We start from the raw sequence: 27,141 nt of genomic DNA, 5'->3' as shown, positions 1-27,141 counted from the left end.
AAAAACTACTTGTGTATTCTGGGGTGTGTAGATTACATATTGACATGCCACCTTTTGGGGAGCTGTCAAGTGGTTTTGAAGCCTGGGCCTCTATTCCTCTGGGCCTTTGTCATTGTTGGATACTCCTGGATTATGGAAAATTTGTTTGGGTTATGGGAAGGAACATATCAACTACTGTCCACAGAAGAAAATGAATTCTGTTTGTGTAATATGAAACCAATGTACCCATGTATTTTTCTGAAAATGGTTTTTCAGGGACTTTTTTGACTCATTTTTACTAATGTAGATTAAGGGTAGGAGAAGAATTTAATTCACATTAATGTCTGAATTTCCCTTAGCCTGTATTCAGTTTAAAGGAGTTTGTAGCAATTTCTCCTTTCCATTTGATTTTGGAAAAGACACAATATTTCTTTGCAAAAGTTTTAATCACCTAATTTCTTAATTTTTTTTGTAGCCTCTAAGTGCTTAACTTTGTTGGTTGAAATTCATCCAGTTAACAATGTGAAGGTTCTGAAAGCTGTAGATAGCTGTATCTGGGTCCAGGTAAGTTAACTTGTCACTTGTCACCTTAATTCAAAGTCATGAAACTCCACGTAAGGCTGTAATTTTTTCTGATGAAAAGTATTTTTATATAGCATCAAAGATATTAATGCATTCCCTTAATGTGACTTTTTGACATGCAATGCTTCTGTTAGGTACTCAAAAAGTGAAAAGGTTAAGCTTGCAGTTGGTGGCATCTCTCTGTTCCAATCAAATTGGCCTCCTCCTTGTTCCCTATACATGCCATTCTGTCTTCTGCCTGAGCCTTTACACAGGTGGTCTCCCATATCTGGAATTTACTTTCTTCTCCTGTCCATGTTATAGAAATTCTTAGACTTCTTGAATGCACAGTTCAGATATCAGCTCCTAATGGGGTCAGTTCCTAATTCTTTCTACTTCTTTGTCCTCTCTCCTGAAAATTTCTCTATTACTTGGTATATATTTTTACCTTGTTAGACTCTAAGCTCTTTTAGAGCAGGTTTACTTTTCTTTATATCATCAGCACTTAGCTCAGTGACTGGCATGTAGTATGTGTCTAATAATTGCTTGTTGATTGACTGCTTTTATACTTACCTATTTGTATATATGTTATATCGTCTCAGTGGAATGTAGGTGGCTCAAGGGCAGAGATCAGAAAATTGAGACCAAGTCATGATCTTTGAATCCCCAGTTAAATCTTGTCTAAGTTAAGGTCATAACCATTGAAACATGCAATAGTTTGTGAGACTTCTGAATAGGCATTCCAAACATTACCTCATCTGTGCATTGTCCAAACAGATTCCAGTCCATACCTTTCACAAATCCAGGCTGGGGTTTAAGAATAAACCATTTTCAATGGTCACTTTTTCCTCCAAAGAAAATTACCTTATTACTGGGAACTTCCACTTGCTGGACGTAGGTTCTTTCAAAATCATAAGGTGGCCTCCATCCCTTAACATAACTATCGCCAGAACAACGTTCTGTCACCTACTCAATAAAGGAAACACAAAGTGGAGAAAGTATCAAGGGCCCCTAGAGGAGTCCCCTTTCTTTAGGTGCCACATGGGAGTGGTCAAGCTGGGATGGGGAGAAGGGAACTGCCACATTCTGTTATGGAAAGTCTCTTGAAAGAGTATGTTACTTGTCATGAAGGGAGAGTAGAGGAAAAAGAACAGCAGGGGTGGGGTCACTCCTTATCATTTAAAGGTCCAGTAGTTCATCAGCTCTTTCTGTGCGGGCAGCTAGGTGGTGCAGTGGATAGAGCACCAGTGCAGGAGTCAGGAAGACCTGAGTTCAAATCTCACCTTAGACCCTTGACACTCACTAGCTGTGTGACCTTGGGCAAGTCACTTAACCCTAATTGCCTCATCCTGGGTCATCTCCAGTCATCCTGATGAATATTTGGTCACTGGATTCAGATGGCTCTGGAGGAGAAGTGAGGCTGGTGACCTGCACAGCCCTCCCTCACTCAAAGTCAAATACAAGTCATGTCATTATTTCTCTGATGGCATGGTCTTGTTTGGCAACGAAGGACGAACACACAGCTCTTTCTGCTCTGTGGCCAGTAAGGAAAGTGCCTTGACATGTTGAAGAATAAAGCCCTGTCTCTGATAAGTCACATACATGGCTGGCCAGAAGCAGGAAGGGTATCTCATTTGACCCCTGCTACACCTTTATAAGCCACCATATACACATATACGTTTCTTGTGCCCATGCCTATTTCTGAGTACAGTTCAAACTTGTACCTAGGGTACAAGCTTAATTTCTTCTGGTCTTCCCAGAAATACTGCAATCCTTTCCTACCCCTGGCCCCCCATATAACCACCTTTCTTTCTATTATAACATAGCATATCATGAATCCTGAATTAAATCTGCAATTGCAACTTATATATTATTGAAAAATGTTAAACTTTTGAGTTGTTGGTCCTAATAATAACAACTTTGAGCTGCTGATATTCTTTCATTTGTTCTAATGGACCAATCTGGGTACAAATATTCCGTGAGAAAGATTAGTTTACTCTGCTAGTTGTACCATATTTCTTCAAAAGTTGGAGTAGCAGAAAGGAGAATAATTTGAGGAAAAGAACATGTTTTTAGTTTAGGCCCCAGACCTAGGTGTTTGGAACAAAGAATGCTTCAGACAATATAGTATTTTTTAATATATATATATATACACACACACACACACACACACACATATATGTAGATAATATAATATGTTCTTCATTTTTTAAACTACTATTTTTCTAACGGCATTAGCTACTAATATTATACATTACTTTTCTTCCTGTTGTTTCTACAACAAATCAAAGCTGGCCTTCTTGTATTCATGGTTCTTCATGTATAGCATAACATCTCTCATCTCTGTACCTTTCCACTAGTCATTTCCTGTGCCAAGAATGCATTTCTTTCTCATCATTCACTCATAGAATCTCATTTCCTTCAAAATTCCTTTAAAGGATTACCTTTGATGGGAAGCCTTTCCTGATTCCTGCCCACCCAGCTGTAATTGCCCTCCTTTCCTAAATCACTTCATATCCTAAAACATATTTTATATTTACTTATATGTGTGTATGCTGTTTTCTTTGGTAGAATGTAAACTCCTTGAGGTCAGGGTCTGTTTCATCTTTGTCTTTGTATCACTAGCACCTAGCATGGTATCTGGTATTTAGTATGTTTAATGAGTGATTATTGATGGCTTGGTTTCCCTGACTTTTGAAAGAATGATGAAAGAGTTATTTAGACCATTGAAATCATCACATGATACATTAATAAGAAATTTTCTTCATTTTTGATTATTTGAACTTAAAAAAATACTTGAGGATGAAGTAATGCCCTTTTCCTACTTTTGTTGTTGTTTGGTCATGTCTGACTCATCATGACCCTATTTAGGATTTTCTGAGCAAAGATATGGGAGTGGTTTGCCATTTTCTTCTCCAGTTCATTTTATTTCTATTTTTTCTTTACTTCTTAAACAAATTTTCAAACTTAAATTAAAAAAACTTAAACATACAATAGGAAAAGAAACATATTATAAGCTTAAATATTAAAATTTAAATACAAAATAAGAAAAAAAAAGCATTGCCATGTGCATAGCAGAATATAAGAGAGGATTCAAAATATATTTCCATAATACATTTCCATTTCAGGAATGCCTATATAATAAATACTACCCATTGTGTTCAGAGCTATCTTTGCTTCTTTGTTCTGCTGTATACTTCTAACTTTGTTCTTTTTCCCCCCTTCCTCCCCTCCCCAGAAGGTATAACTAAGCATGGATATATTTATGTGTGTATATATGTGTGTATGTGTAATATATACACACAATCTATTCATAGATACACATACATACACATGTATACACATACACACAAAGATATATGCATGTGTATATATACATATATACATACATATATGCATGTACACACAGGTACGCTTACATACACATACATATACTTAGATATCTATTATCATAGTCATATATAGACATACACATTCATATGTATCTATATAAGACTTACTATATTCATTTGTCCTCTGTTTCTCTGAGAGTGGATAACTTCTTCCTGCATAAGCATGAGTCTTTCCATAGTTTTCTAAGTCCGCCAACTCATCATTCCCTACACCACAGCAATATTCTAACCTTATACTGTCCAGTTATTTTAAATTGTCTAAAACAGCATTGATTAATATAGTTGACAATGTAGTTTCCCTATTTTTCGTTTGATTAGATCTGTTTTAGCTTTAACTTTGTCTGACATCATAATTACTACCCTTGCTTTTTTCCCTAAGAAATTCTACTCCTGATCTTGATATTTGTGTGTATCTCTTATTTCCTATCCCTCTTGACTGTTCTACTTTACTTCTACCTGCTACCTTGCCCTCCCCCCCCCCCAAGGATCACTCCCTTATCTTCCCATTCCCCTTAATCTAAAGAGCCTTCTATTACTCCCCCATCCTATTCCTTCACCTCTCCTCTAACAATCCCTCCTTTATCCTCTTTCTCTTCTCTATCCCTTTGGCCTTTTATTTCTTTCTGAATTTAGAAGACTTTTATACCCTTCTAGATACATATGTATTATTCTCTCTTAAACCCACTGCTGATGAAAGTAGGGTTCCAGAACTGTTAGCCCTCATCCCCCATCTAACTCCTTTGTCTTAGTTCTTCCACTTGTATATAATTTGTATAAAATACTCTTTTCACCTGTTCCTAAATAATTTTACTTTTTAAAATCCTATCATACTCAGGTCTTTCTTATGGACTACCCAGTTATTAATAACAGTCTTCATATACATTTTACATTTTCTTATATAAAAGGTAAATGTTTTGCCCTTATAGAGTCCCTTGTTATTGATCTTTGATATGTACCTTATTTTTCTTGCATCTTTTATGTCAAATATTCTATTAAATTCAGATTTATTTTTTGATTTTTAACAAAATCCTGAAAACCTGATAATTCATTAACTGTCCATTTTTTTTTCATTCCAGCTTATGCTGAACTTTTCTGGGTATGATACTTTTGGCCACAAACCAGCTTCTTTTGCTCTTCATTATATAGTGTTCCAAGACCTGCAGTCTTTTAGTGTCACTGCTTCTAGGTCTTATATGATTCTAATTGTGGCACTGCCATATTTAAATTTTTTTTTCTTGCTGCTTGTAATATTTTATCCTTAAGCTGGGGGTTTTGGAATTTGACTAGAATATTTCTGTAGATTTTCCTCATAGAATCTCTTTCAGGTGGTGATCAGTGAATTTTTTTCTATTTCTATGGTTCAAGACAGTTTTCTTCATTTTCTTGTATTATTGGTTCGAGTCTTTTTTTTTTTAATCATAGCTTTCCAGTAGTCTGATTATTCTTATGTTTTTCTTACAAGATGCTTCACATTCTCTTCTATTTTTTCATTCTTTATATTTTGTTTTATTAATTGTTGGTCTCTTATAACTTTGCTGACTTCTTCTTGCCCAATTTTAATTTTCAAAGAGTCGTTTTCTTCCTTAAGATTCTGGATCTGTTTTTCTAATTGGCTGATTTTTTTTCATTATCTTCTTGTTTTTCTTGGATTGTCCTTATTATTTTTTCAATTTTTCCTTTATCTTTCTCATTTGATTTTTAAAGTCTTTTTAAAGTTCTTCCATGAATTCTTTTTGGTCAGGTGACCATTTCACTCTACTTTCTGGGGGAGGAGAGGCTTTTTTTGCCTTAATATCCTCTTCTGAATTTGAACCCCTGTCTTCTCTATTTCCATAGTAACTTCCTAAGGTTGGATTCTTTCTCCTTTGCCTGTTCATTTTTTTTCGATTTGTAGCAGCTTATTTTTTGTAACCACCTCTAGTCCTTGGGTTTGGGGGATGGAGCCTCTGGCCTTGGGTCCACCTTCAGTTCTCCCCTACAGCTTGGAACTGAAACCAAAAACTCTGCCCTCTAAGTGCTCAGAGCCAATGGTGTCCTGTGCACTCACCAGGAGTGTGCTGGTTCCTTCTCATCCAGGGTCATGTGTCAGCAGCACAAATAGATCTGGAATTCCTTATCAGCAGATGTTCCCTTAATCTTCCGTCTCATACGTGGACTCTGGACACTGTCCTGGAAGTGAAAGTTCCTGTGGCTAGGGTGGAGGTTACCTCCCCACCCAGCTAATTCCAGGGCTTGCCACTTGTTTCAGAGGAGTTAGCCTGGAGATGTTTACTCCTCACTGAGACCAGCCTCAGTCCTGGGATTTTTCTTCCCATCTTCTGCAATTGTCCCAGGAGGACCACTGTTCTGCCCCAATTCTTGTTTTTTTTTATTGCTCTATTTTTGCCCCGAGGTTCTATTTTATCTTGTCTGTGGGGGGAAATCTGTAGAACTTGGAACTTTCTGACTTATTCCATCATCTCCCCATAATCCTCTCTCTCCAGCTCATTTTAGAGATGAGGAAACTGAGACAAACAGGGTTAAGTGACTTAGCCAGAGTCACACAGCTATAGGAAGTGTCTGAAGTCACATTTGAACTCATGTCTTCCTGACTCCAGGCCTGGTGCTCTATCCATTGCACTACCTACCTGCTCCCTTTCCTTCTTCTAAGTCTCTTTGTTTTGCTTCTTTCTTTTTTTCTGACTTCCTAATTTGTATTTATAGTTAGACATTATGGGGTGTGTGTGTCTGCTTCCTGAGTCAGAGGAAAGAAAGAAGAAGAAAAAGACAAAGACAGAGGGACATATATTTATATAGAGAGAGCGAGTGAGCCAAAAGACACAAAGACAGATTTTTCATTTGCACAGGTGCCAACTCTATTCCTCTTTTGTTTAATTCTTTATGCAATATGAAAACTAGTATGTCTTACTCATACTCACTTTTGGTCTTGCACATTATCCAACAGAAGAAGTACAGTGGCTTCCACTATATTAGTAATGCTTTGCCTTTTTCTTCAAGTCTAAGGAATTTGGAGGGAGGGAGGGAGAGAGAGAAAGAGAGAGACAGAGAGAGAGAGAGACAGAGAGAGAGAGAGACAGAGAGAGAGAGAGAGAAGAAGAAGAAGAAGAGGAAGAGGAAGAGGAAGAGGAGGAGGAGGAGAGAAGAAAAGAAGACAGAGAGGAGAGGGGAGGGAGAGAGATAGAGGAAGAAGAGAATGACAGAGTGAGAATGTGTATCTCTATTTGTCTGGCTATATTTTCCTCTGATATTAAGTCCTAGAATTAGCTCTTTAAGAAGTATATTTTGTTTGGTCTTCAAGAAAACAACCACTTACTACTCAGAATATTCACCTTTTGGTTGACTGGAGGTTACAGACTCCATCGGTAGAATCTAATTGAGCATAAATATAGGATCCTAGAATTTGGAACCAGAAGGAACCTTAGTGGGCACCAGGGATTATCTAGTCCAGTCCCCTTATTTTATGGCTTGGGAAACTTGGGACCAAGAAAGGTGAATGAAATAAATGTTTTGGGAATAATTAAATATTGATCATTTTTTCAGTTTGTAAGTAGCAGTCCTGGGACTTAAACCCAGGTGTTTCATTTTGTTTTTTAAATCAATGTTTTATTTTTCTATTGTACCATATTTGGCTTTCCCCTCTTCCCAGTATAGTCATTATATTTTGTATGTATATCCTCTAAATATATTTCATGGCCATAAATAAGTTCTGTATCTGGCAGAACACTGATCAGATGCTACTTTTGGAATGTCTATGCTAGTAAGGCAGTTGCTTATGGTTTTGAATAATTTGCTTTTTACAGTTTCTCTACCCAATTGATGAAAGAAATTCTTTCCCAGAGAGCCATCTGTTACTGATTTCAGAAGAGAAATGTAAGTGTCTCTTTAGTTTTCATTTAGTATCACATCATGGTTTAAAAAAATACACACATAAGACCTATATATTAATGAAGCCTTACAGATAAAAATGACCTACTTGCTGAGCTTTTCAAGCTCATCTGGGTGGCTTATGCAACTGGGGTAGCATCCCATTCCTGTAAATTTAATAGTAGAACCGATTTCCTACAGAGGTGACTTTTCCTGATTACTTTTGATTGCCTCATCCTTTCTTAGTTTTCTCACATGGAGATGTGAGCTACTGGATCACATCTGAGAAGAGGTGAAATTTTGGGGATCTTCCTGCAAAATAGGCAAACATATTCGAGAATTTTATGCTATCAGCTTTACTGAATCTGCTGTCAGAAATAGAAGCTGTCATCAGGAGTTAGCCAATATAGGTTTTTCTCCTGAAGAGTATGGGCTTGGGTTTGTGTGGTGCAATCCCTTGGTGACCAGGAATACACACATGCATGATAGCGGGCTGCAAGGAGGGGTGGTGGTGGTGATCTGACTTGTTCACTGACACGCAAGTGATTGTCCATAAGGTTATTTTAAAGCTATGTGAAGGTTTTATTCTGATGAGACTGCCGCAGGTTAGATTTTTTCCTCCTTCTTCCCCCCATTATCTTGTGTAATGGGGTTTTCCCCCTGAGGCGTGTTAATTTGAGTGGTTTAGTTTTTTTATATACATATATATGTATGTGTATATATGTTTTATGTACATATGTTGAATCTGGAACCATAGTGTTATGTATTCTTTACATATACATATATATATATATATAAAATCTGGAACTATAGTGTTATATATTCTTCATATGTATATAATATATTGAATCTGGAACTATAGTGCTGTGCAGTATTTTTTTCAAGGTTGATGTGTGAATAATTGGTTAGTACTTCAGAGAGGAGCACAGCTAACGTTAAAAGCATTATGCACTATGGACATTTCAGCGCTGAGTAAATGCAAGGCTTGAAAGAGACCATGGGGCGGAAAAGGGCACTGTTTTTAATTGAGCATTTATTGTGAAGGAACCATCTGGAGTTGGACTGCTTTGTGTCCTGTCATTTAATCTGTATTCCCACAGGGCTTTGTTCATAACTGCTTCTGTGCCAAACCATTAACTGGAAGCCTTAGTTCTATTTGTCATAAATATTGAATTTTGCTTCCTTTTTAATTTTTTTAAAGATATTGAACAATTTCATATCCAAGTCTTCAGGGAAGATGAAAATAGGGTGGTAAGTACTTGAATCCTTCTCTACCCCTGCAATTCAAAATTCTTTTATGAACAATTCATTCCTATCATTATAAAAAAAGACAGTTATACTATTGGGATATAAAAATATTTGAAGTTTTAGTCTATAGCTAATGATGGTGGTGACATTAATTGCTGGCTTTTATATAAAGCTTCAAAATTTGCAAATTATTTTATAAATAATTTCTCATTTTTTTCCCCTCACATACCTCTAGGAAGCAGGTAATATCCCCATTTTCCAGATAAGTAAACTGAGGCAGATAGCAATTTCAGTGACTTGCCCAGGGTCACATAGCTGTAAGCATCTGAGACAGTATTTGAACTCAGGTTTTCCTGATTTTAGGTCCAGTACTCTATTAGCTTGTGCCACTTAGCTTCATTTTACTACCAAGGAAAGTCATATCCCAAAGCTTTCATCTGAAAGGGATATGAGCTGTTGGGAGGGAGAATGATGCTCTGGAAAGGGTGCTGGAGTTAGTCAATGAGCATAGATTTGGGTTCTGCCTTTGGGACTTGTCTACCTTCTTCCGGACTCAGTTTTCTTATCTGTTAAAAAATAAAGAAGGGATTGGACCAGATGACTTTTTAGATCCTTCCTACCACTAAATCTAAGATTCCATGATTTTCCTTAAATTTGCTACAAACTCATAGGTTTGACCAAATGAGGATACTAATAATATAAGAAGTGAGAATAGCTAATGTTGACATAGTGCTTCAAGGGTTACAAAGTACATTACACATATTATCTCATTTGATTATCAGAACAGGTCTGTGAAATATAAACTGCAAATATTATAATATACATTTTACATCGGAGGAAATGGAATCACGAAAAGGTTCAATTGGTCACCCAGTTAGGAAGTGCTGGAGGGAGATTTGAACCCAGGTTTCTTCCTGACTCTAAATTGCATGCTCTCTCCACTATGGCACCTCTGTTATTTACAGATGAGCTGGAAATTAGCTTGGGAGGTCCAAGACTGGAAGGCAAATGTCTCTGTTATCTATTTGCCTCTTGCCTCTTGCTTTCTTCTTTAGGTAGGATCCATCCATAGGAGATGGGAGGAAGCCAGTGAGGCAATCCTTGCTCCATTCAGCCTGTCTCCAGCCTATGGGTATCCCAGACTAGTTTCCTATATTCCTTAAATAATACAGAACATTATAGTAGATGGAGCACTGGACTTCAAATAGGCAAAACCTTTGGTTTAAACCCACATCCCCCATATCAGCCCCTGAAGAGAAATTCGCCCCAAATTTGAAGTATAAATATAGGTGAAAATACAAGATAGCTATTTTAAAGCTCCCACACCTTGGTTGTCCCTTTAGACTATTTTCTACTCTTGGTGTACCTGCTACCATGTAGCTTATTCTGAAGTCAGATGGGTAAATTGGGATGGGGGGAGGGTAACAATTATAGAAATGCTACAGTTACTATGAGGTAGCACTCTATAATACAGTGATCCTCAGACTTTTTGGTCTCAGGACCTCTTTATACTCTTAAAAACTTCCCCCAAAAAGGTTTTGTATATATATGATTTATTTATTAAGCATTTGCCATATTAGGAATTAAAATGTCTCAGTATTATTATGAAAATTGTTTTGGCCTGGTAGACTGCTTGGCATACCAGGATTACACTTTGAGAACCACTGGTGTAGTAGAAAGAACTCTGGATTGTTAATAAGGAGACCTGAGTTTGAGGCTTACTTCCTCATCTGACCCCCTGAATAGTTCGGAGAAATCACTTCACCTCAGTTTCTTTGTCTGTAAGAGGATAAGATTGAACTAGATGACCTCTCTGGTACTTTCCTGTGATATAATTCTGTATTGTTTCAGATAAGTATTTGACTGTAGTTGTGGGCATGCTTGCCTCTCCTTTGCCTTCTGAAATGGCCTCATTAGGTTATATAGCAGGTCTGAATCACCTGCTGACTCGCAGTGGGTGTGCCCTGGACTAGATGCTTCTCTGTAAAATGGAAAGGAAGATGAAGTCCTACCTGAAAGAATAATTGGAAAGAATTATTAATGAAATATTTAAGAGCAATTTTTATCCATGAGATTCTTGATTGCTGATGCAAGTTATTGCTTCTTTTTAAAAATAGTTATATAAGGTCTAAAAAAAACCTTTTACACCATCAGATGATTCGAAATTCTGGTCACCTTCCAAGAGACAGAGTTGTTGAGGACTTTGTTTGGGCCCAATGGGATATGTCAGAACAAAGATTATACTATTTCGTCCTGAAGGTAAAAACAAGAATCCAGTTGGCATTTTCTTTTTTTATCTATAAAAGTTTATATTCCTTATGATTATTGCTTTTAAGCTACATTATTTAGAGATGCAGTTCTGTCAAAAAGTGGTAAAAATGTTCTCTTCCTAGTTGTATCTGTCTACCTCTTTAGTTTTCAGTGATGACCTTTCTTGTTGTATATCCATTAATTTTGATCATAAATTGACTTTTCTTTTAGAAATCAGAAAGTATCTTAAAGTGTATCCAGTTTTATGCTGATAAGAATTTTAACTTAATAGTAAGTCCAGTCTTTACCTATATATTTTCCTTCTAAGTGAACTTGTATAGTAGATTGCATTTCTGAACTACCAGTGATATTGTAAAACAGTATTTAAGCATTCAGGAACCGGTCAGACAGCTGGAGAACTTTCCAGGTGGGGTTATGTATTAGCTAAAGAAAGGAATTGAAAAGGTTAGCAATAAAACCTACTTTGAGGAGTCAGAGTATCTCAGGTCTAAGAGTAGGGTTAGAAAAAAATTAGGTTATGGTTGGTAGTCTTAAGTGGTTAAATATCTATATATTTACCCTCAGAATAAACTGGGGACATTTGCATAGTGATGGGAAATCATGTAGACGTGTATGGGTGAATCAGAAAAAAATCCTCACTAGCTCAAATGTCATTTCTCATGAAGCAAATGCTTGGTTAACATCATAGTCAGGGAATAATAGTTGAGCTGTCAATTGAGATTGTATTCCACGGGTGTTATAGTGGTATAGTAGTTGATCTTGATATATTGCCTTGCTAAAAATGTACTTTATTGTTGCATTCAATTTCTAAAGTCATGACATTGCCACAGAAGTATACTAGTACAGCTACTACCTTTTCCTCCAGTGGTCTATTATGAGTCTTATATGGCCACAGCTTTTCTTGGGCTCTTTAAAGGGGCTCCCTTTAAAAGATTCCTAGAAAAAGTTTGTCAAGTCTGACCTTAAAAGGTTAGTTAAAAAGTAGAAATGAACCCATTATAAAAAATGCATTAGGCTTTGATTATAAAGAAATAATAATTTTTAAAAGTTCAGCGGGCTTTTTGTGATTGAACTTTTTTGAATAATCCCAAGTGATAATGGTGACTAAGCTAGAATTGCTCAGGTGTATAGCAAGGTAGCCTCAGTTATCTGAAGATACTGTGCTTTCCTTTCCTTTTGTTAATATTATTCTTTTGTTGCTTCCTTCTAACCCCCACCCCTGATTTTCAAGTTTGAAGTTCCCTTGGACATTTCGTTTGGTGACACTGGATTAACGTAAGCAGTTCATGGATTACTTTTGAATTTTTAATAGATAAGTGAACAAAATGATTCATGTTCCCACCTTCCCTCTAGATTGAAGGATACTTAAGGACAGGAATTATGTTTTATTTCATCCCTGTGATGCTTAGTGTAGTTCCATGACACCCAACTGACATGTGGCAAGTGTTGAATTGTATCTTATCACAGACACAGGACTTTCCTGAAGCATATCTGTGGAATAATAGAGAAGACAAAAGTTTCTTTTGTGGGAAAAATCTACTTCTCTATTACTTTTGATGAATTATCATAGTTAAACTAATCTCTTTATCTAAGAATGGATCTCAGAGTTCATAATTGTAAAGTTAGACACGCTAATTTATAGGGTCCTTCTGATTCTATGAAGTATTTCCAGGCATTTTCATCTATGGAGGTTTCTTTTTTCCCCTGTGATTGAGAAAAAAACTTCATATCCATCCTGATCATCAAATGGTTAGAAGTAAGCTATTTTTTTTGTTTTATTGATTACTTTTGATTTTATGTAACAAGTTTCTTTAAATCTTCCCCTTTTGATTGACTTTCTAACAAAGAAAATCAATTAAGCAAAAGTACCATATTGTGTCCCTTGTCTCTGCTTTAAGAAGACACACAGGTTTCATTCTTTGTTTTGCAGAACTATTTTTGGTTTTCAATTAAGGAAGAAATCATATTTAAAACAAAGGAACAAAGCTCCATCCTCCTAACTCTCCAAGACTATGATGCAGGTCATCTGACTTTAGCTTCTGAGCAGAGCCAGGACAGTGTGGAGCAACTGTAATATGCAGAAGGCACAGCAGAGAATACCTTTTCACATTTTTTTTCTTATAAATGCCATGTTTTTAATATCAGGAATGCCTCTCATCATATAGGTATTAATTTTGTGAAAAGTCAAGTTGCATGTATCACAGTGAAGGCTGAACTATTCCATTCAGCACCAGTACTGTGTGCTTGTGTGCGTACAATTTTCCAAACTAGCCTAAAGCACAGAAATGCCTCTCCTAGCTCTTATTCATTATATTCATTTATCCTGTCCTTTACCCAGAAGATAGAATGGCATGAATGTACATGTGATGGAAGGAGATATGATAGGCATCTGAAAGAATTTACACAAGGGTACCTACACATACTAGAACCATCTCTCTGAATTAGAATCAGGATAAATCTAAGCTGCATTACAGTTTGCCAGTAGTAGGGTTTTTTTTTTTAACCATATGAGAGTTTTCAATTCTGCTTCAGTCAGAATGTGAAAAGAATTTCGCTGTCCTTTTTTCTGGGCATGCTGACCTCGTTGCATGTTATTGCCATGTCCAGTTTGCATTTTAGAGTGAGAAGAGGAATATCACAATCACTTGTATTTAGCAGCACCCTCTAGAAACAGGAATCACTGGAGTACTTTTGCCTTTACGGAAAAAAAGTGCTAATCTAAATATTTTGGGGCTCAGATTTCTCCATTTGGAAATAATGTGCTATTTTCTGTGGAATTAATTAGTCTCATCTTTTCAAGCTTTTAGGTATGCTACTTCCACTGTAAAATTCATCTTTTTTTGAGATGTCATAGAGTGTTAACTCACTGACAATTGCCTATTGTTAATAAAAGGAAGTTCTATGCAAATGAAATGATTTCATTCTAAAAGTCAACATTCCCACCCATCCACTATTATTGAGCCAGATCATAGGGAATGAAGAAAAGACAGATTGAATCAGGAGTTTTGTGAGGACTACTGGGAAACCTTTTATGGTACTTCTTCCCCTTGTTATAAACCTCATAGTGTTATCATTGTCTTTTGGGAATTTTTTTTTTTTAATGTTTGAACAAAGATAAATAAGAGATTAAAAAAACATCAGAAGTGAAAAACCAACCCTTCATTTTCATCATGAAGTAATAAGGTTGTATTCCTGTTTCTGAATAATTGAAGATAGGCATACTTTTAAAAAAGGAGTCTGGAAAGGAGTGAAGTATTTTTAAAAAGCATCTGAGGTAATTTAGCACGAATGTTTTTACTGATTGACATAAACTGCCATGAAGAAATTGTCACTGGATAGCTTTAAGTTCTAAAATAAAACCATTTCCCCTGGTTCTTATGAGACAGCTACATGGCTCACTGAATAGTGCTGGGTGGGGGTCAGGATGGCCTGAGGTCAAATGTGGCCTCAGATACTTACTTAGCTGTGTGACCTTGGGCAAGTCACTTGTCTCTGTTGCCTCAGTTTCCTCAACTGTAAAAAATAGCACTTATCTCCCAGGATTGTTGTGAGGATCAAGAGATCATCTTTGTAAAGTGCTTAGTGTAGTACCTGGCATATTGAAGGTACTTAATAAATGCTTGTTTTCTTCTATCCTTCCTTCTGATGCGTAAATAGGTTAATCAGAGCAGTTTCCTGTTGTTTCTTCAGGGATGTTTAGGATAAAGGAAATGATAAAGCTAGAATGAGTGAGTGCTAGAGTTAGAAGAGACCTGATGGATGATCCAAATTCATTATTTCGTAGGTGAGCATGGGAAACCTGAGGCTCAGAGCTGTTAAGTGATTTTCCCACAATGGTCACAGAGATTATTCCTGGCTGAACTGAGACTAGCACCCAAGGCCCTTAATTTCTTTTTGCTGTACCTATCCCTCTTATATTTCAGTGACTATCCATAACTTGCAGCAACACAGTATATTTTGTAAAACTGTTTGCAATATTTTCTGTTCCTTTTTTTTTTTTTTGCTCTTAGGCTTGTGAATTTGGGGTGTGAAGACTCTCAAAACCGAGAAATGTTATCCAAAGATCTGAATCTACGAATTTTTACCAGTTCCACAGGTAGTACCAGGTTTATCTTTACCTTTGCTTTTAGTCACCATAATATACTAGGCTTCTTTAAAAATTGTCACATTGCTGACTCATGGTTTTCAAAAAAGAAGCTGTGTTAGAGCAATATTATAATATAGTTCATTTTAATATGAATTCAAATATAATCAAACATGTGAAAAACAAAGCTTTAACTTTTTAATGCCAGCATTTTGCCAGTGTTGTTGTATTGTTATGATTAATGCAATACTACGTTGTCCAAAGAATTAAAAATAAGTATTACACAAAGGAAATGTAGGCTGGAAAGAAAAGGTGGGCTGGTTGTATATTGAGGGTGAAAGATTACAGGTTCACTGCCAGAGTGCTCCATTGGCACCCTTGTAATGTCAGGAGAAGGCATATTGTAATGGACCTTGTGTGGTCAACTTATGGGAAGCCATAGACAAGAATCAAGCTGGATGGGCAGGTATGGGTGAATTGAAATCCATGCTTTTGGAGAGAGCTTCCAAAGGGTTGAAATCCCAGATCCATTTGAGAATATTGAATACCACAAAAAAGACAAAAGAAAAGGTACTTGGAAGGTATGAGTAGGTTGCAATGAGAAAGCTGAAAGAGGAGTTGAGGTAAAGTGATGTCATAAGGGAGATCTATAGGCACAGAAGAAGATGCCTTTACTAGTCAATGGTGATAACAGATGAACTGTCCAAGTGTTCTTTGGTTTTCTTTTAAATATCAGGAGAAAGAATATCATCCTTTCCTCCCTCACCCATCTTGGTGGATGGAATCCCATTTAGTTGAATTTAAGAGTGTACACAGACAAGAGTTGTACAGGAAAGCAGGTGTGAATGGTCTATAATATGCATCACTGGAGAAAAAGTTCAAATCAATGAGATCATAGATACATTTTAGTATGCCAAATTATATCCCCTCTTCCAAAAATAACTTTCAATAGGACAAATATATTGTCCTTAAGTGAAAGTGAGCTGTCTTTATAATATCATATGCTTCGCCTTATTTTTCAAGTACTAGTGATGAATCTATCTATACATTCTTATCTCATACTCCTTATCAGAAGGGCACACTTTGGGTGGAGAGGTAGAGATAGAATCTCTTTATTTCTCCCAGATTGGAAGTGCAGGGCTTACTAATAGTCTTGTCCCACTATGATTAGCATGGGAGCTTCAGCCTGCACTGTTTATGACCTGGGTTGTTATGCCCCTCCTTAGGCAACCTGGTTTCTCCCCTGCTTCCAGGCAGTCATCATATTAATGTGAAACTTATTGAGGATACTCAATCAGGATAATCCACTGTAGTTCAGAACTTCTGTGTTCAAGAGATCCACCAGCCTCTGCTGGGATTACAGGTGTGCACCACCATAATGGACCACCACAAGACAATCTGTGATCAAAAGTCAGAATGAGACTAACTTAAAATTAAATGGCCTACATGAAAGTTAAACTCATTATTCTTCAAGAACACTGTGCTCTTAACAATCCATTAACAAAAGATTGCCATAACAATCTTACTTATGGCTAAGATGGTTAACGCGTGGGTCTGGAAATAGGTTTGAATGCCAGGCCCCAAAGAAGAATCATTAAGGATTCAGCATCAGCTTTCAAGGTCTCTAGTGGAGTACCTTGGGCTCTCTGTTGTTTGCCATTCTTATCAGTGACAGAGGAAAAACCATAAATGAGATACTCATTTATATTGCACATGGCTCAAAGCTTAGAGAGATATCTAGTATGTTGAATGACAGACTCAGGAACTACAAAGAACTGCAAAGGTCAAGATGTTGGGCTGAATCTAACAAGATGAAATCTAATAGGAGGAAATGTAAAGTCTTAAATTTATAGAATTACAATTACAAGAAGGAGGAGCTTTGATGCAACATTACTTCTTAAGAAAAGCTAAGCGTTTTAGTGGGCTACTCACTTGATATGAGTCAAAAGTATAATGTGACAGCCAAAAAAGCTAAAATGGTAAGCCTCCTTAAGGAAGGCATACTGTTTAGGATTATTCTGTTGTATTTTACCCACCTCAAGTCACAGCTGTATTCATTTCTGGGGGCCAACTTTTTAGAAAGAGATCGATAGTTTGGAAAGCATCTTGAGATGGTCTCAACTAGAATAGTGAGGAACCTTGAGACCTTGCCACATGAAGTTTGGTGACAGAACTGAAGAGCTTAAGCCTGAAGAAAACATAGTTTGCAGGAAACATAGTAACTGTTTCCAAATAATGGAAGGTCTGTCATGAGGAAAAAGGATTTGATGAATTCAGCTTGGACAGAACTAGAGACAAAGAGAAGCTTTGACACAAGGAAACATTCTCGAAAAATCAGAGCTGTCCAAATGTAGAGTGGGCTCCTCCACAAGATAGTTCTTCTTCATGAAAGGACATCAAATAGGAGCCTGATGGCCGCTTGTCAGTGATATTGTAGAGGAATACGCTAGCAAATAGAAGCTAACACTTTTGTAACACTTAAGTTTTGGAAAGCACCTTAGCTTTATTATTTCATAGGTTCTTGCTCAGATGAAGTTAGATTAGATGGCCTCTGAGATACAGCCCTGAAAGTCTATCATACTATATTATCCCTTTATCCTGATGTCAATGTTATGTGAAAGTACCTGTATTTAATATACAGTGCTCTAAAGCTTTCTGAGATATTCCTTCAATCTTTAAGGATCTGAAATTTTATCAGTATGGGTTTTCCCTCCAGTGATATCAATTTTAGAATTTCTCTATAACTTTGTAAATAACCTTTGAGAATTTCTGTTGCGCCCCACCCCGCCCCGAAAAAATGTCCTTGTAACTGACCTATTGATGAACCCCTCAAAATTTAGCTAAGTTGATCCTCTGACAACAGGCATGCTCTCTTTCACCAGATTTCTCTTTTGCCTTTCCATTCTGGCAGGATATTCCAGAGTTGATATTTCACTGGCTTCATCTTCAAGGACATATACATAATATGATGAGCCAGTGGAGAAAGACTTCAATGAAGGTTCTAAAACAAATGCTACTGCAAATTGCTAGCAGTGTTAGAAACATTGCCTCCTCTCCCCACTTTACTTCCCTAAAGACAGTAGGACTGAGTCTAGGCGAGCTTCTGTAGCCATTATCCAGGGAAACAACCCTGTAGAGAAGAGCATCAGCTGGTGGCCAGCATCAACTGGTAACTAACTGCCACTAATGAGCTGGCAAGCCCAAGAGCCCTGGCAATAGCACTCCCCAGGTCACCAGTCCTATTTTTGTACCAATCCTTCCAGTCATTGTCCAGGGGAACAGCCCTTGTAGAAACGAGACCTGGGAACTGCCTCTCTGAAAGCTGTCACTTCTACTTACCCAGCAGTCATGCCTATTAAAGACTCGGAAAGAGAAAAGATCTTTACACTGTCAGGTGGCTTATCATCTGAAAAGAGAATGGTTTTACCAGTGGAAGTAACACTGCAGAAGATTCATTACAATTACTTTGCCAACATGCCAATGGACCTTTACTTCTGCCTTGTAATTAAAACCTTCCCTCTGTATCATCTTTCCCTACTAGTACATGAGGTCTATCTCCAGTAGCATAGTCAATGTTTATTAAATTTTTTTCATCGATTTGTTCTTTGTAAGGTGTTAGATATTTAATTCATCTGTTAGAAACTTCTACATAGTTTTTGAAAAGAGTATGAAAGATAGTTGCATTTTGGGAAGTATTCTTGTTGTGGTGCAACTTATTTCAACCTTTACACACGCCATAATGGAAACCCAATGTATGACAGATGTCAAGTATGTTGCACATTTTTTTCCTGTGATCATGGCATAGTACTGGAATAGTCATTGTTAAATTTTTCCAGCCTAATGTTGGAAAGCTAAGGAATATTTCTTTGTATATATGTAAGTAATAAGGAAGATGAGAGACTATCATAAAGGCATCTGCCTAAAAGCTGTATTTTTAAAGAGTAAATAATTAAGTCCTTATTTGGATGACTAATTTGCCACCTGCCTTTAAACTGCTTTCTATGATTCTTTTAAAAATAACCTCTGTGATGTGTTTGTTCTATCTTTCTTGAATTCTGAGGTGGTACTTTCCTGATTCACTTTTTCTATTTTCGTTGTTTACCACATGATTTTATAAATGGGCTACTACATGCCGTGTCATATTGAATAAAATGCTTGATAAGTTTAGATGGCACGAGTTGTGAATGAGTCTGCTTTTTCCTCTCTCAGTGTCTGTGAGAGAAGAAAATGTGCCCTGTTCTCCACAGCCAACCCTGGAGACAGAATGCCGCCTATGTCAAATGGGATGCTTCCACATTGGCTAAGATCAGGCACTTCTGAGAATCCACTTTTGTTTCCTACCAAGGGAATTAACTGATGAGTTGTCAGTTCAGAGGTTCACAGAAGGCCTTTTCAAATGACCTGTTCTGTGTATGTGGTTAAAGAATCACTTCCTGAGCGATGGCAAATTGGAAAAGGATGGAATAAAACAGGTGGTCTGGTCCATCATGTTCAAGTCCAGCGTAGTTAGCTACAAAATAATAACCTTAATTCTTCTCTGCATGCACATGAATGAATATAAATTCCCTAGTCACAGAAGGGAGGAAACTCTCATTCCTTTCCTCTAAAGTAGTTAGTTCTAAAATGAAATTTAGCTAAGGACTGAGTCTATTTTAATAGTCAATAATCTGCTGCCTAAATAAATCCCTCTTGAGGCACCTTCTACTGGAGAGGGATGGATAGAAAAGAATGCTAATACTATATTACTTTCACAAAATTCAAAAGGCTGCCTTTTATTAACTCTCATAAAAGTGGTTCTCTGGTTCCTGGGTAAAAAATTACATTTATCTTTTGATGTTTTATACAACTTGTTATAATTATTCCAAATGGTAATATCCTATGAAAAATTAATATTGTAAGTTCTTATTGTCAAAAATGTTATTCCATGATAACTGGTTTTGATATTCTTTCATGATCCCCTTCCTCAAAGGAAATTTATAGCACATTCACAAGGTATAAGGGATTCATCAAGGAGCTTTGCCTCTCAAATTATGACTTCTCTCCTTGCCTTAGTTTTTTCATGAACAGCAAATTTATGGTAGATTAACATAACTGACCACGCTGAGTCACCCTGAGGTAGCCACCGTTTTGCGATTTGGGGTGTGCAAATACCATTTCCTTTAGTCATCAGCTAAGTACAGATATTTGAGTCATGTTCCTGTTCACAGTATGATAATTACATCAATGTGTTACATTGGTTGTGGTGATGAGGAGGAGCAAGATTTCCCTGTAGTTGTTAATGTTCTTTTCCTCTCAAATTATCCTGGTAATACTTATCTGTGTACATGCTGTATGCTGAGTTGAATATATACTCCTTAGGAGCAGGAATTAGTTTTTATTTTATCTTTATATCCCCAGTGCCTTGTATGTAGTCGGTGTAAAATAAACGTTTATTGGGATGGATCACGTGTGACCTACTCAATGGATCTAGATTGACTTAATATTAAAAATTAGCCTCAAGGAATTTGCAGTGGGCATATTTTCCTTCTGCCACATTTTAGCATCACTCCGAATTTCTGGCCTGCCTCAGAATAATGATGAGAGGAGTGACGGCTTTTGAGAATGATTTTTGAGAACTTTGCAAAAGGAAGCATTACATAAATGCAGAATTAGTTGGCGATTCCTGATGATGTAATACATTGGTTTAATTACCATACTGTAAACAGGAACATGACTCAAATGTCTGTTTTGAAATAGTGATGAAGGGAAGGGTATTTGGACATCTTTCCTTGTTCTCTTTCTTTTACCTCAGTGTAGTATATATGGTATAAGGACTTATGAAGAATTAGAAGTGTTAAGCATCCACCTCTTTGAGTTCCTTGGATATCTTAGCAGCAAAAAAGGGAAGGGGGAGAGATGGGTAGCATTGCAGCAACTACTGGGAAGAATCTGGGACAAAACTCAAAAAATAGGTTTGTTGGTCACAAGTAATCAGTGGAACTTGTAAATCTGGGTAAAAGTTGAATTCCTAAAATGACATAGGTTATAAAGAACAGAAAGGAGCAGGTGGCAAATTCATGGATATGGGATTCAAAGGTAAAAGGTCTAACTTTAGCTTTCTACCACTACACTCTATGACTACCTTTTTTATATTCTTATCAGATTTGAACATGACACAAAGCTAGTAAGGATAGTTCACACATTGGGTTTAGGGTGAGGATCCAGAAAGTTCTTGTTAGTCTAGAACAGCAGACTAACTCTAATAAGATAAAATTCACTAGAGGTGGATGCAAAGTCCTGTTTTTGGGTTAAAAAACCAAATTTCACAAGCATAGGATCTGTAGCCAGATGACAGTTTATGTGAAAAAGTTCAGAAAGCTTTAGTGGTTTGTAAGCTTGATACGAATCAACCAAGTGGCATGATAGTAAAAACAAAACAAGACAAAAAACAAAAAAATTCTTAGGTTGCATTGAGAGTCATAGTATTCAGGACACAGGAAGGGATAGTTTCATGATCCAACCATATCTGCAGCGATGTGTTCAGTTCTGGGAACTTTATTTTAGGAAGTGCATTAACAATCTGTAGGGTGTCCACAGGAAGGTTTATTAGGATGGTGAAGAGGCTTGAGACTATAAAAGGACTAGTTAGATTGGATATTTAGCCTTGAGTAGAGATGAGGTATCTTAAATTATTTGAAGGGTTGACACGTGGGAAATGGGGTAGACATCCTGCATGGTCCCAGAGGGTAGGATGAGGATATGAAGCTTTCTAACAATTAGAGCTATAATGGACGGCCTTGGGCAGTAATGAGGCCAGACTTCTTTAGAGGGGCCTTCAAGCAAAGCCTGCATGAGCCTTTGTCTGGCCTGTTGTCCAGACAGTTAGTTCTCTTTCAAGTATGGGTTGGATTAGGTGGCTTTTAAGGTCCCTTCCAACTAAGAAGTATATGATACTTTGCCTTTGTCATCATATTACAGGTGAAGAAATTCCTTTACATATTTGTGAATGACTTTTAATAGAACTGATGGCAAATTTGTGTCTGTTATTTAACCATTTATGTAAGTTATAAGGAGAACTTTTAACATATTTTTAACAAGAACATATGGCATTTCTGCAGTTCACTCTTCTGAAAGCATTTCTCTTTGGGTGATGGTTTGGGGGCCTTTTGGTAACCAGGCCAGAGAGAATATAAACACTTTACTGCTTTCCATTGCATAGAGCATGTGAGGCAAATGTAACTTTAAAATACAGAATATAAACACAGAATTGTAAGTGTTCCAGTTAAAATGAAATACAGAAACATCACACAAGTCAAGTCTGCTCATAAAGAGAGAACAAAAACCTCAGTTGCTGGACAAGGCATTCAGTCTGTGGAATTTTTTCAAGAAGAAGAAAAAGCAGAAAAAACCTCCAATAAAATTAATGAATTATGGTATAGAATGAAGATTGTGCAAATACATCTTTTTTCCCTCAGACTTAGAATAGAATTATGTCATTTTCAGGATTTGAAAAAATTGTGTCAGTTCACAGTATTTGTTGAGTTCACTCTTTGTGTGAAGCTTTATTCAAGGCACTGTGAAAAGTTAAAGGAAATGAAAAATATGAACTCAGTCATTATGTAGTCTAATGATGGATGCAACATAAACATGAAAATATAAAAATGAACCCAAGAGATAGTCATACATAAAGCTATAAATTATATTTAAAGCCCATCAACTAACTTAATATTCATCAAAATAACTGAATTTGTAGATTGTATGCATTGGTTTGCTGGTAAATGTTTTAAAAACTAGTCCTCAAAAAATACACACAGAACACATTTAAATTTAATCTGCATTAATGTTTTCTTCATCACTTTCTTAAATCAGCAAAACAAGAAATCATGCCTTGATTTGTAGCATCTACCTATTTCCAAGGTGTAAATGTTTACAATGGAAATTTAATAATCAACTCTTACAGGCTGGTTCCAGTTGACTCCAACATACCATTGGTTGTACGTCTGTTTACTTCTTTCTGGCTAACACTTATTTAACTGATGATTTCTGTCCAGATTAGAGATGTTCAGTGTAACAAAAGGGTATTTGTCTATAGAATGAGAGAACATCTAGAAAAGCATAGTTTCAGGTAGTTTTGATTAACTGTGTATTCTTTAGGATACAAATCTGTTTGTGATATCACTGTCTACTATTTTCTTTCTAGGAAGTTTGTGTGTATGTTACAACAAAAAGTGGGATGCTCAGGAGCGAGTTACATATTCCGTGTTTTATCTCCATAAAGGTACTTCACTGAACGTTTGTTGAATAAATGAAATACCTACTATGTGCAATGCGTTGCCCAAGACTCTAGATGAGACACCAAGATAAATTAAATTACCTCAAGGGGTTAGTTTGCAAATTAAATGGAAGACAATACATTTGTTAAACATTTGCTATGTGCCAAGCACTGTGCTCATCACTTTACAAATATTATTTCACTTGATCCTCATGACAACCTTGAGAGGTAGATACTATTATTATCCCAATTTTACAGATAAGGAAAATGAGGCAGACAGAGGCTAAATGACTTGCCTAGGGTCACACTGCTAGTAAGTGTTTGAGGCTGGATTTGTGTTTATTCTGATTCCAGACCCAGTGATCTGTCCTTTACATCTATCTACCTCACTTTGGTAGAAGGTGATGACATGTACAAGGATAAATATAACATCAGTTAGAGCATGTTAAATGTAAAAGAGGACACTGAGCTTTGAGAAGTGAAGGAAAGATAATTTCCAGTTTCATGAGAGACTGGAAGGGATGATGGAAGAAGTAGTTATTCATGATGGGCCTTGCATAGCAAGTAAATATTTTAGTATTTTAGTAAATATTTTTGTACTTATCTACAAGGTTGCATTGGATCCAGTCATTCTGCAAGAGTTATATTATCATCTCAGCCTTGAAGTAAATGCCAACAAACAAAAAATCATATTTGGAAAAGGAATAGGCATTTTGGAGTTTGGGGGGAAATGTGAGAAAAGGCTTGGAGGGAGGAAAACACAAAATAATAATTGATACTTGTGTAATATGTTAAAGTTTATTTCTTCACCACACCCCTGGGAGGTAATTGTTTTCACTTTACAGCGAGAAAAGTGCTTGTGGAATTAAAATGACTTTCCTATGTTTACGCAACTAGTTTCAGAGCTAGGTGTAGTCCGGCAGACTGCAAGTTTGTTCTTGGCCTATATTTTACTTTTATTTGTCTATTTTTCCACAATAGTAGAAGGACCTTGAAGGCAGATTGAAAAAGTTTCATTATAACCACATTTTTTAGTCTTTCCAGTGTTTTCTAGTTTCCCAGAATTGATGGTTTTCATAGTAATGAACAACAGTTCTCTGAAGTATAGTATGAAAGAATATTTAGTTATTATTAATAATCCTTTGACCTTGCATAATTTTTTTTGGACTGGAATAATGTTGCTTTAGGTCCTAGGCCTATAAGTCACGCTAATAGCACTACTGTTCTTCAGAAAGAGCGAACACATTTATTAATATTTATTCCCTTACCACTAAATGCTGAGTGGGCAGCTAGGTGGCACCATGGACAAAGCAATGGGATAATGGATAGACTCATCTTCCTGAGCCTCAGACGCTTACTAGCTGTGTGACTCTGGGCAAGTCACTTAACTCTGTTTGCCACAGTCTCTTATCTGTGAAATGAGAAAGAAATGGCAAAACACTCCAGGATCTTAGGGTACCTAGGTGGTACCATAGTGCATAGAGCACCTGGCCCTGGAGTCAGGAAGACTTATCTTCCTGAGTTAAAATCTGGCCTCACATACTTACTAGCTGTGTGACCCTGGTAAGTCATTTAACCCCATTTTCCTTAGTTTCCTCATATGTAAAATGAGTTGGAGAAGAAAATGGCAAACCACTCCAGTATCTTTGCCAAGAAAACCCCAGATGGGATCACAAAGAGTCCCCAACTGAACAACAAAAAGTTAAATGTCACCAACAGCCTCCAATGGTGGATAGAGGCTGGTCTCAAGAGTTAGAAAGGTCCTGGCTCAAGTTCCCACATCTGGTATTTTCTGACAGTGTGTCTCTGGGCATTTTTCTCAATACTCTAGGATGTAAGTTTCAGAGAGAGTGCTGACCTGCATTAGTAGAAGGAGTTTCCTCACCTGGGAGTTCTCTTTCTCAATGAAATCACAGGTCTAGTTCCTATCTCCTATAATTGAAAATTGATTCTTTCATCATCCAGTATGTAATAGGTGAGTTGATCAGTTTAGTCCATCTCACAGGTAGAAAATCTGTGACACAAAAGTCAGTAAATCAAGAAATTTTTGAAACCTAGTTGAAAAATATTTTCATTGGATTGAGTTAGCGGATAAGTGTATATCTAGCTATCAGCTATCAATTTATAGGGAAATCAGTGCCAAGGAGTGTTACTAATTTGTATATCCTGTACTTAGTACAGGTTATAGATAATTAATGTTGGATTGAATTAAAATAATTTCAGAGTAGATCTTAGTAAATATTTTTGTCCTTATCTGCAAGGTTGCGTTGGATCCAGTCATTCAGCAAGAATTCTATTATCATCTCAGCCTTGAAGTAAATGCCAACAAACACAAAATCTTTCTCATTTTCCATAATAGAAAAATATTTCCATAATTGAAGAATAAAAGTAAATTAAGGCCCAAATGTATTTATATATTATTTAAAAAACAAAATAAATTACTTTACTTTTTATAGTTTGGAACTATGGGAAAAGTTTTTGATAACTTAATTACATTTTAAAATTTAAAACCAGTTAAGAAGGAATCACCTGAAACAAGGTAAGGAACTCAGAATAGTTGTGATTTATGTGAATGGCATACCACATTCTAGCATTTTCTCAGACTAGAAGTGAGACCCTCAGGGGAAGAAGAGAGAAGTTTTTCTAGGGTTTTGCTGACCAAGGATCAGCTATAGATGGCAGTAAACAATGCCCTGCAGCTCATAGATATGTCCTAACAAGAAAATAATTCTTTTTACAAAGCTTTAATAAAACTAACTTCCTTTTCTTAAAAAACTTTCTTGGAAAATGCCGGATTTATGATCGCCATAGGTATTGTGAATTAGTTACTTCTGTTCCCTGGGTTCTTCCTTCTGACCCCTCCCAAAATTATTCCCTAAGGCCTGGAGCAAAGCTGTGTAACAGATAAGAACTGTGAGACCCCCATAACTGTTTCCTTGTGGATACACTCAGGAGACAAGCTGAATGAAGGATGATAGGTGACTGTAGACCTAAAATACCATTATTTAATCCAGTATTACATTTTACAAAATGCTTGCAGTTTTTATGCAGCAGTAGCTTTCTTATGTAGAATTTTTAATGGATAGTTATATTGTCATCTATTTTGTATTACATAAATAGGTCTCATATTTTGTTTCCTCAGGGTACAGCAAGACCTTCACTACTGATGTTGGGATACTGGAGTACCAGTCAATGAAGAATATTACTTTTCTTAATCTAGGTAGGAGATTGGATTATACCTTTCTTGTCATTTCCCCTCCTCCTGTCAAGTAGATAATATTCTCTAGTCTTCCAGAGAACATTTTTTTTTTCTAAATTTCATAATTACATTGTCACTTTGGGACAGCTATTATTTCTACCGTAATCATTGACTTATGAAGTCTCAGCCAAATCCCTGAAGGAGGTTAACCATCTGGGAACATTTAGGAAAAAGTTATTCTCCTTTTTACTTAGAAACTGGGCTGTATGACCTCCTGTGATTTTAGGGTAAT

At 36.6% G+C, this 27,141-nt stretch overlaps 1 protein-coding gene across 2 annotated transcripts in view; it reads left to right on the top strand.

The window, feature by feature from the left end:
- The window catches only part of GSAP (gamma-secretase activating protein), a 111,365-nt gene that overhangs the window by 25,817 nt on the left and 58,407 nt on the right, over window positions 1-27,141 (top strand). For both annotated transcript variants that reach the window (XM_072653164.1, XM_072653163.1), the window contains exons 6-14: window positions 455-543; window positions 7,733-7,802; window positions 8,998-9,047; window positions 11,199-11,303; window positions 11,526-11,585; window positions 12,547-12,590; window positions 15,326-15,411; window positions 23,579-23,656; window positions 26,793-26,870. In XM_072653164.1, coding sequence (XP_072509265.1) covers window positions 455-543; window positions 7,733-7,802; window positions 8,998-9,047; window positions 11,199-11,303; window positions 11,526-11,585; window positions 12,547-12,590; window positions 15,326-15,411; window positions 23,579-23,656; window positions 26,793-26,870 — 660 coding nt within the window. The remainder of the gene's footprint in view (window positions 1-454; window positions 544-7,732; window positions 7,803-8,997; window positions 9,048-11,198; window positions 11,304-11,525; window positions 11,586-12,546; window positions 12,591-15,325; window positions 15,412-23,578; window positions 23,657-26,792; window positions 26,871-27,141) is intronic.

This window comes from Notamacropus eugenii, chromosome 3 (assembly GCF_028372415.1).
Source record: "Notamacropus eugenii isolate mMacEug1 chromosome 3, mMacEug1.pri_v2, whole genome shotgun sequence".
Classification (NCBI taxonomy): domain Eukaryota; kingdom Metazoa; phylum Chordata; class Mammalia; order Diprotodontia; family Macropodidae; genus Notamacropus; species Notamacropus eugenii.
This window is presented reverse-complemented; position numbering and strand designations above follow the sequence as displayed.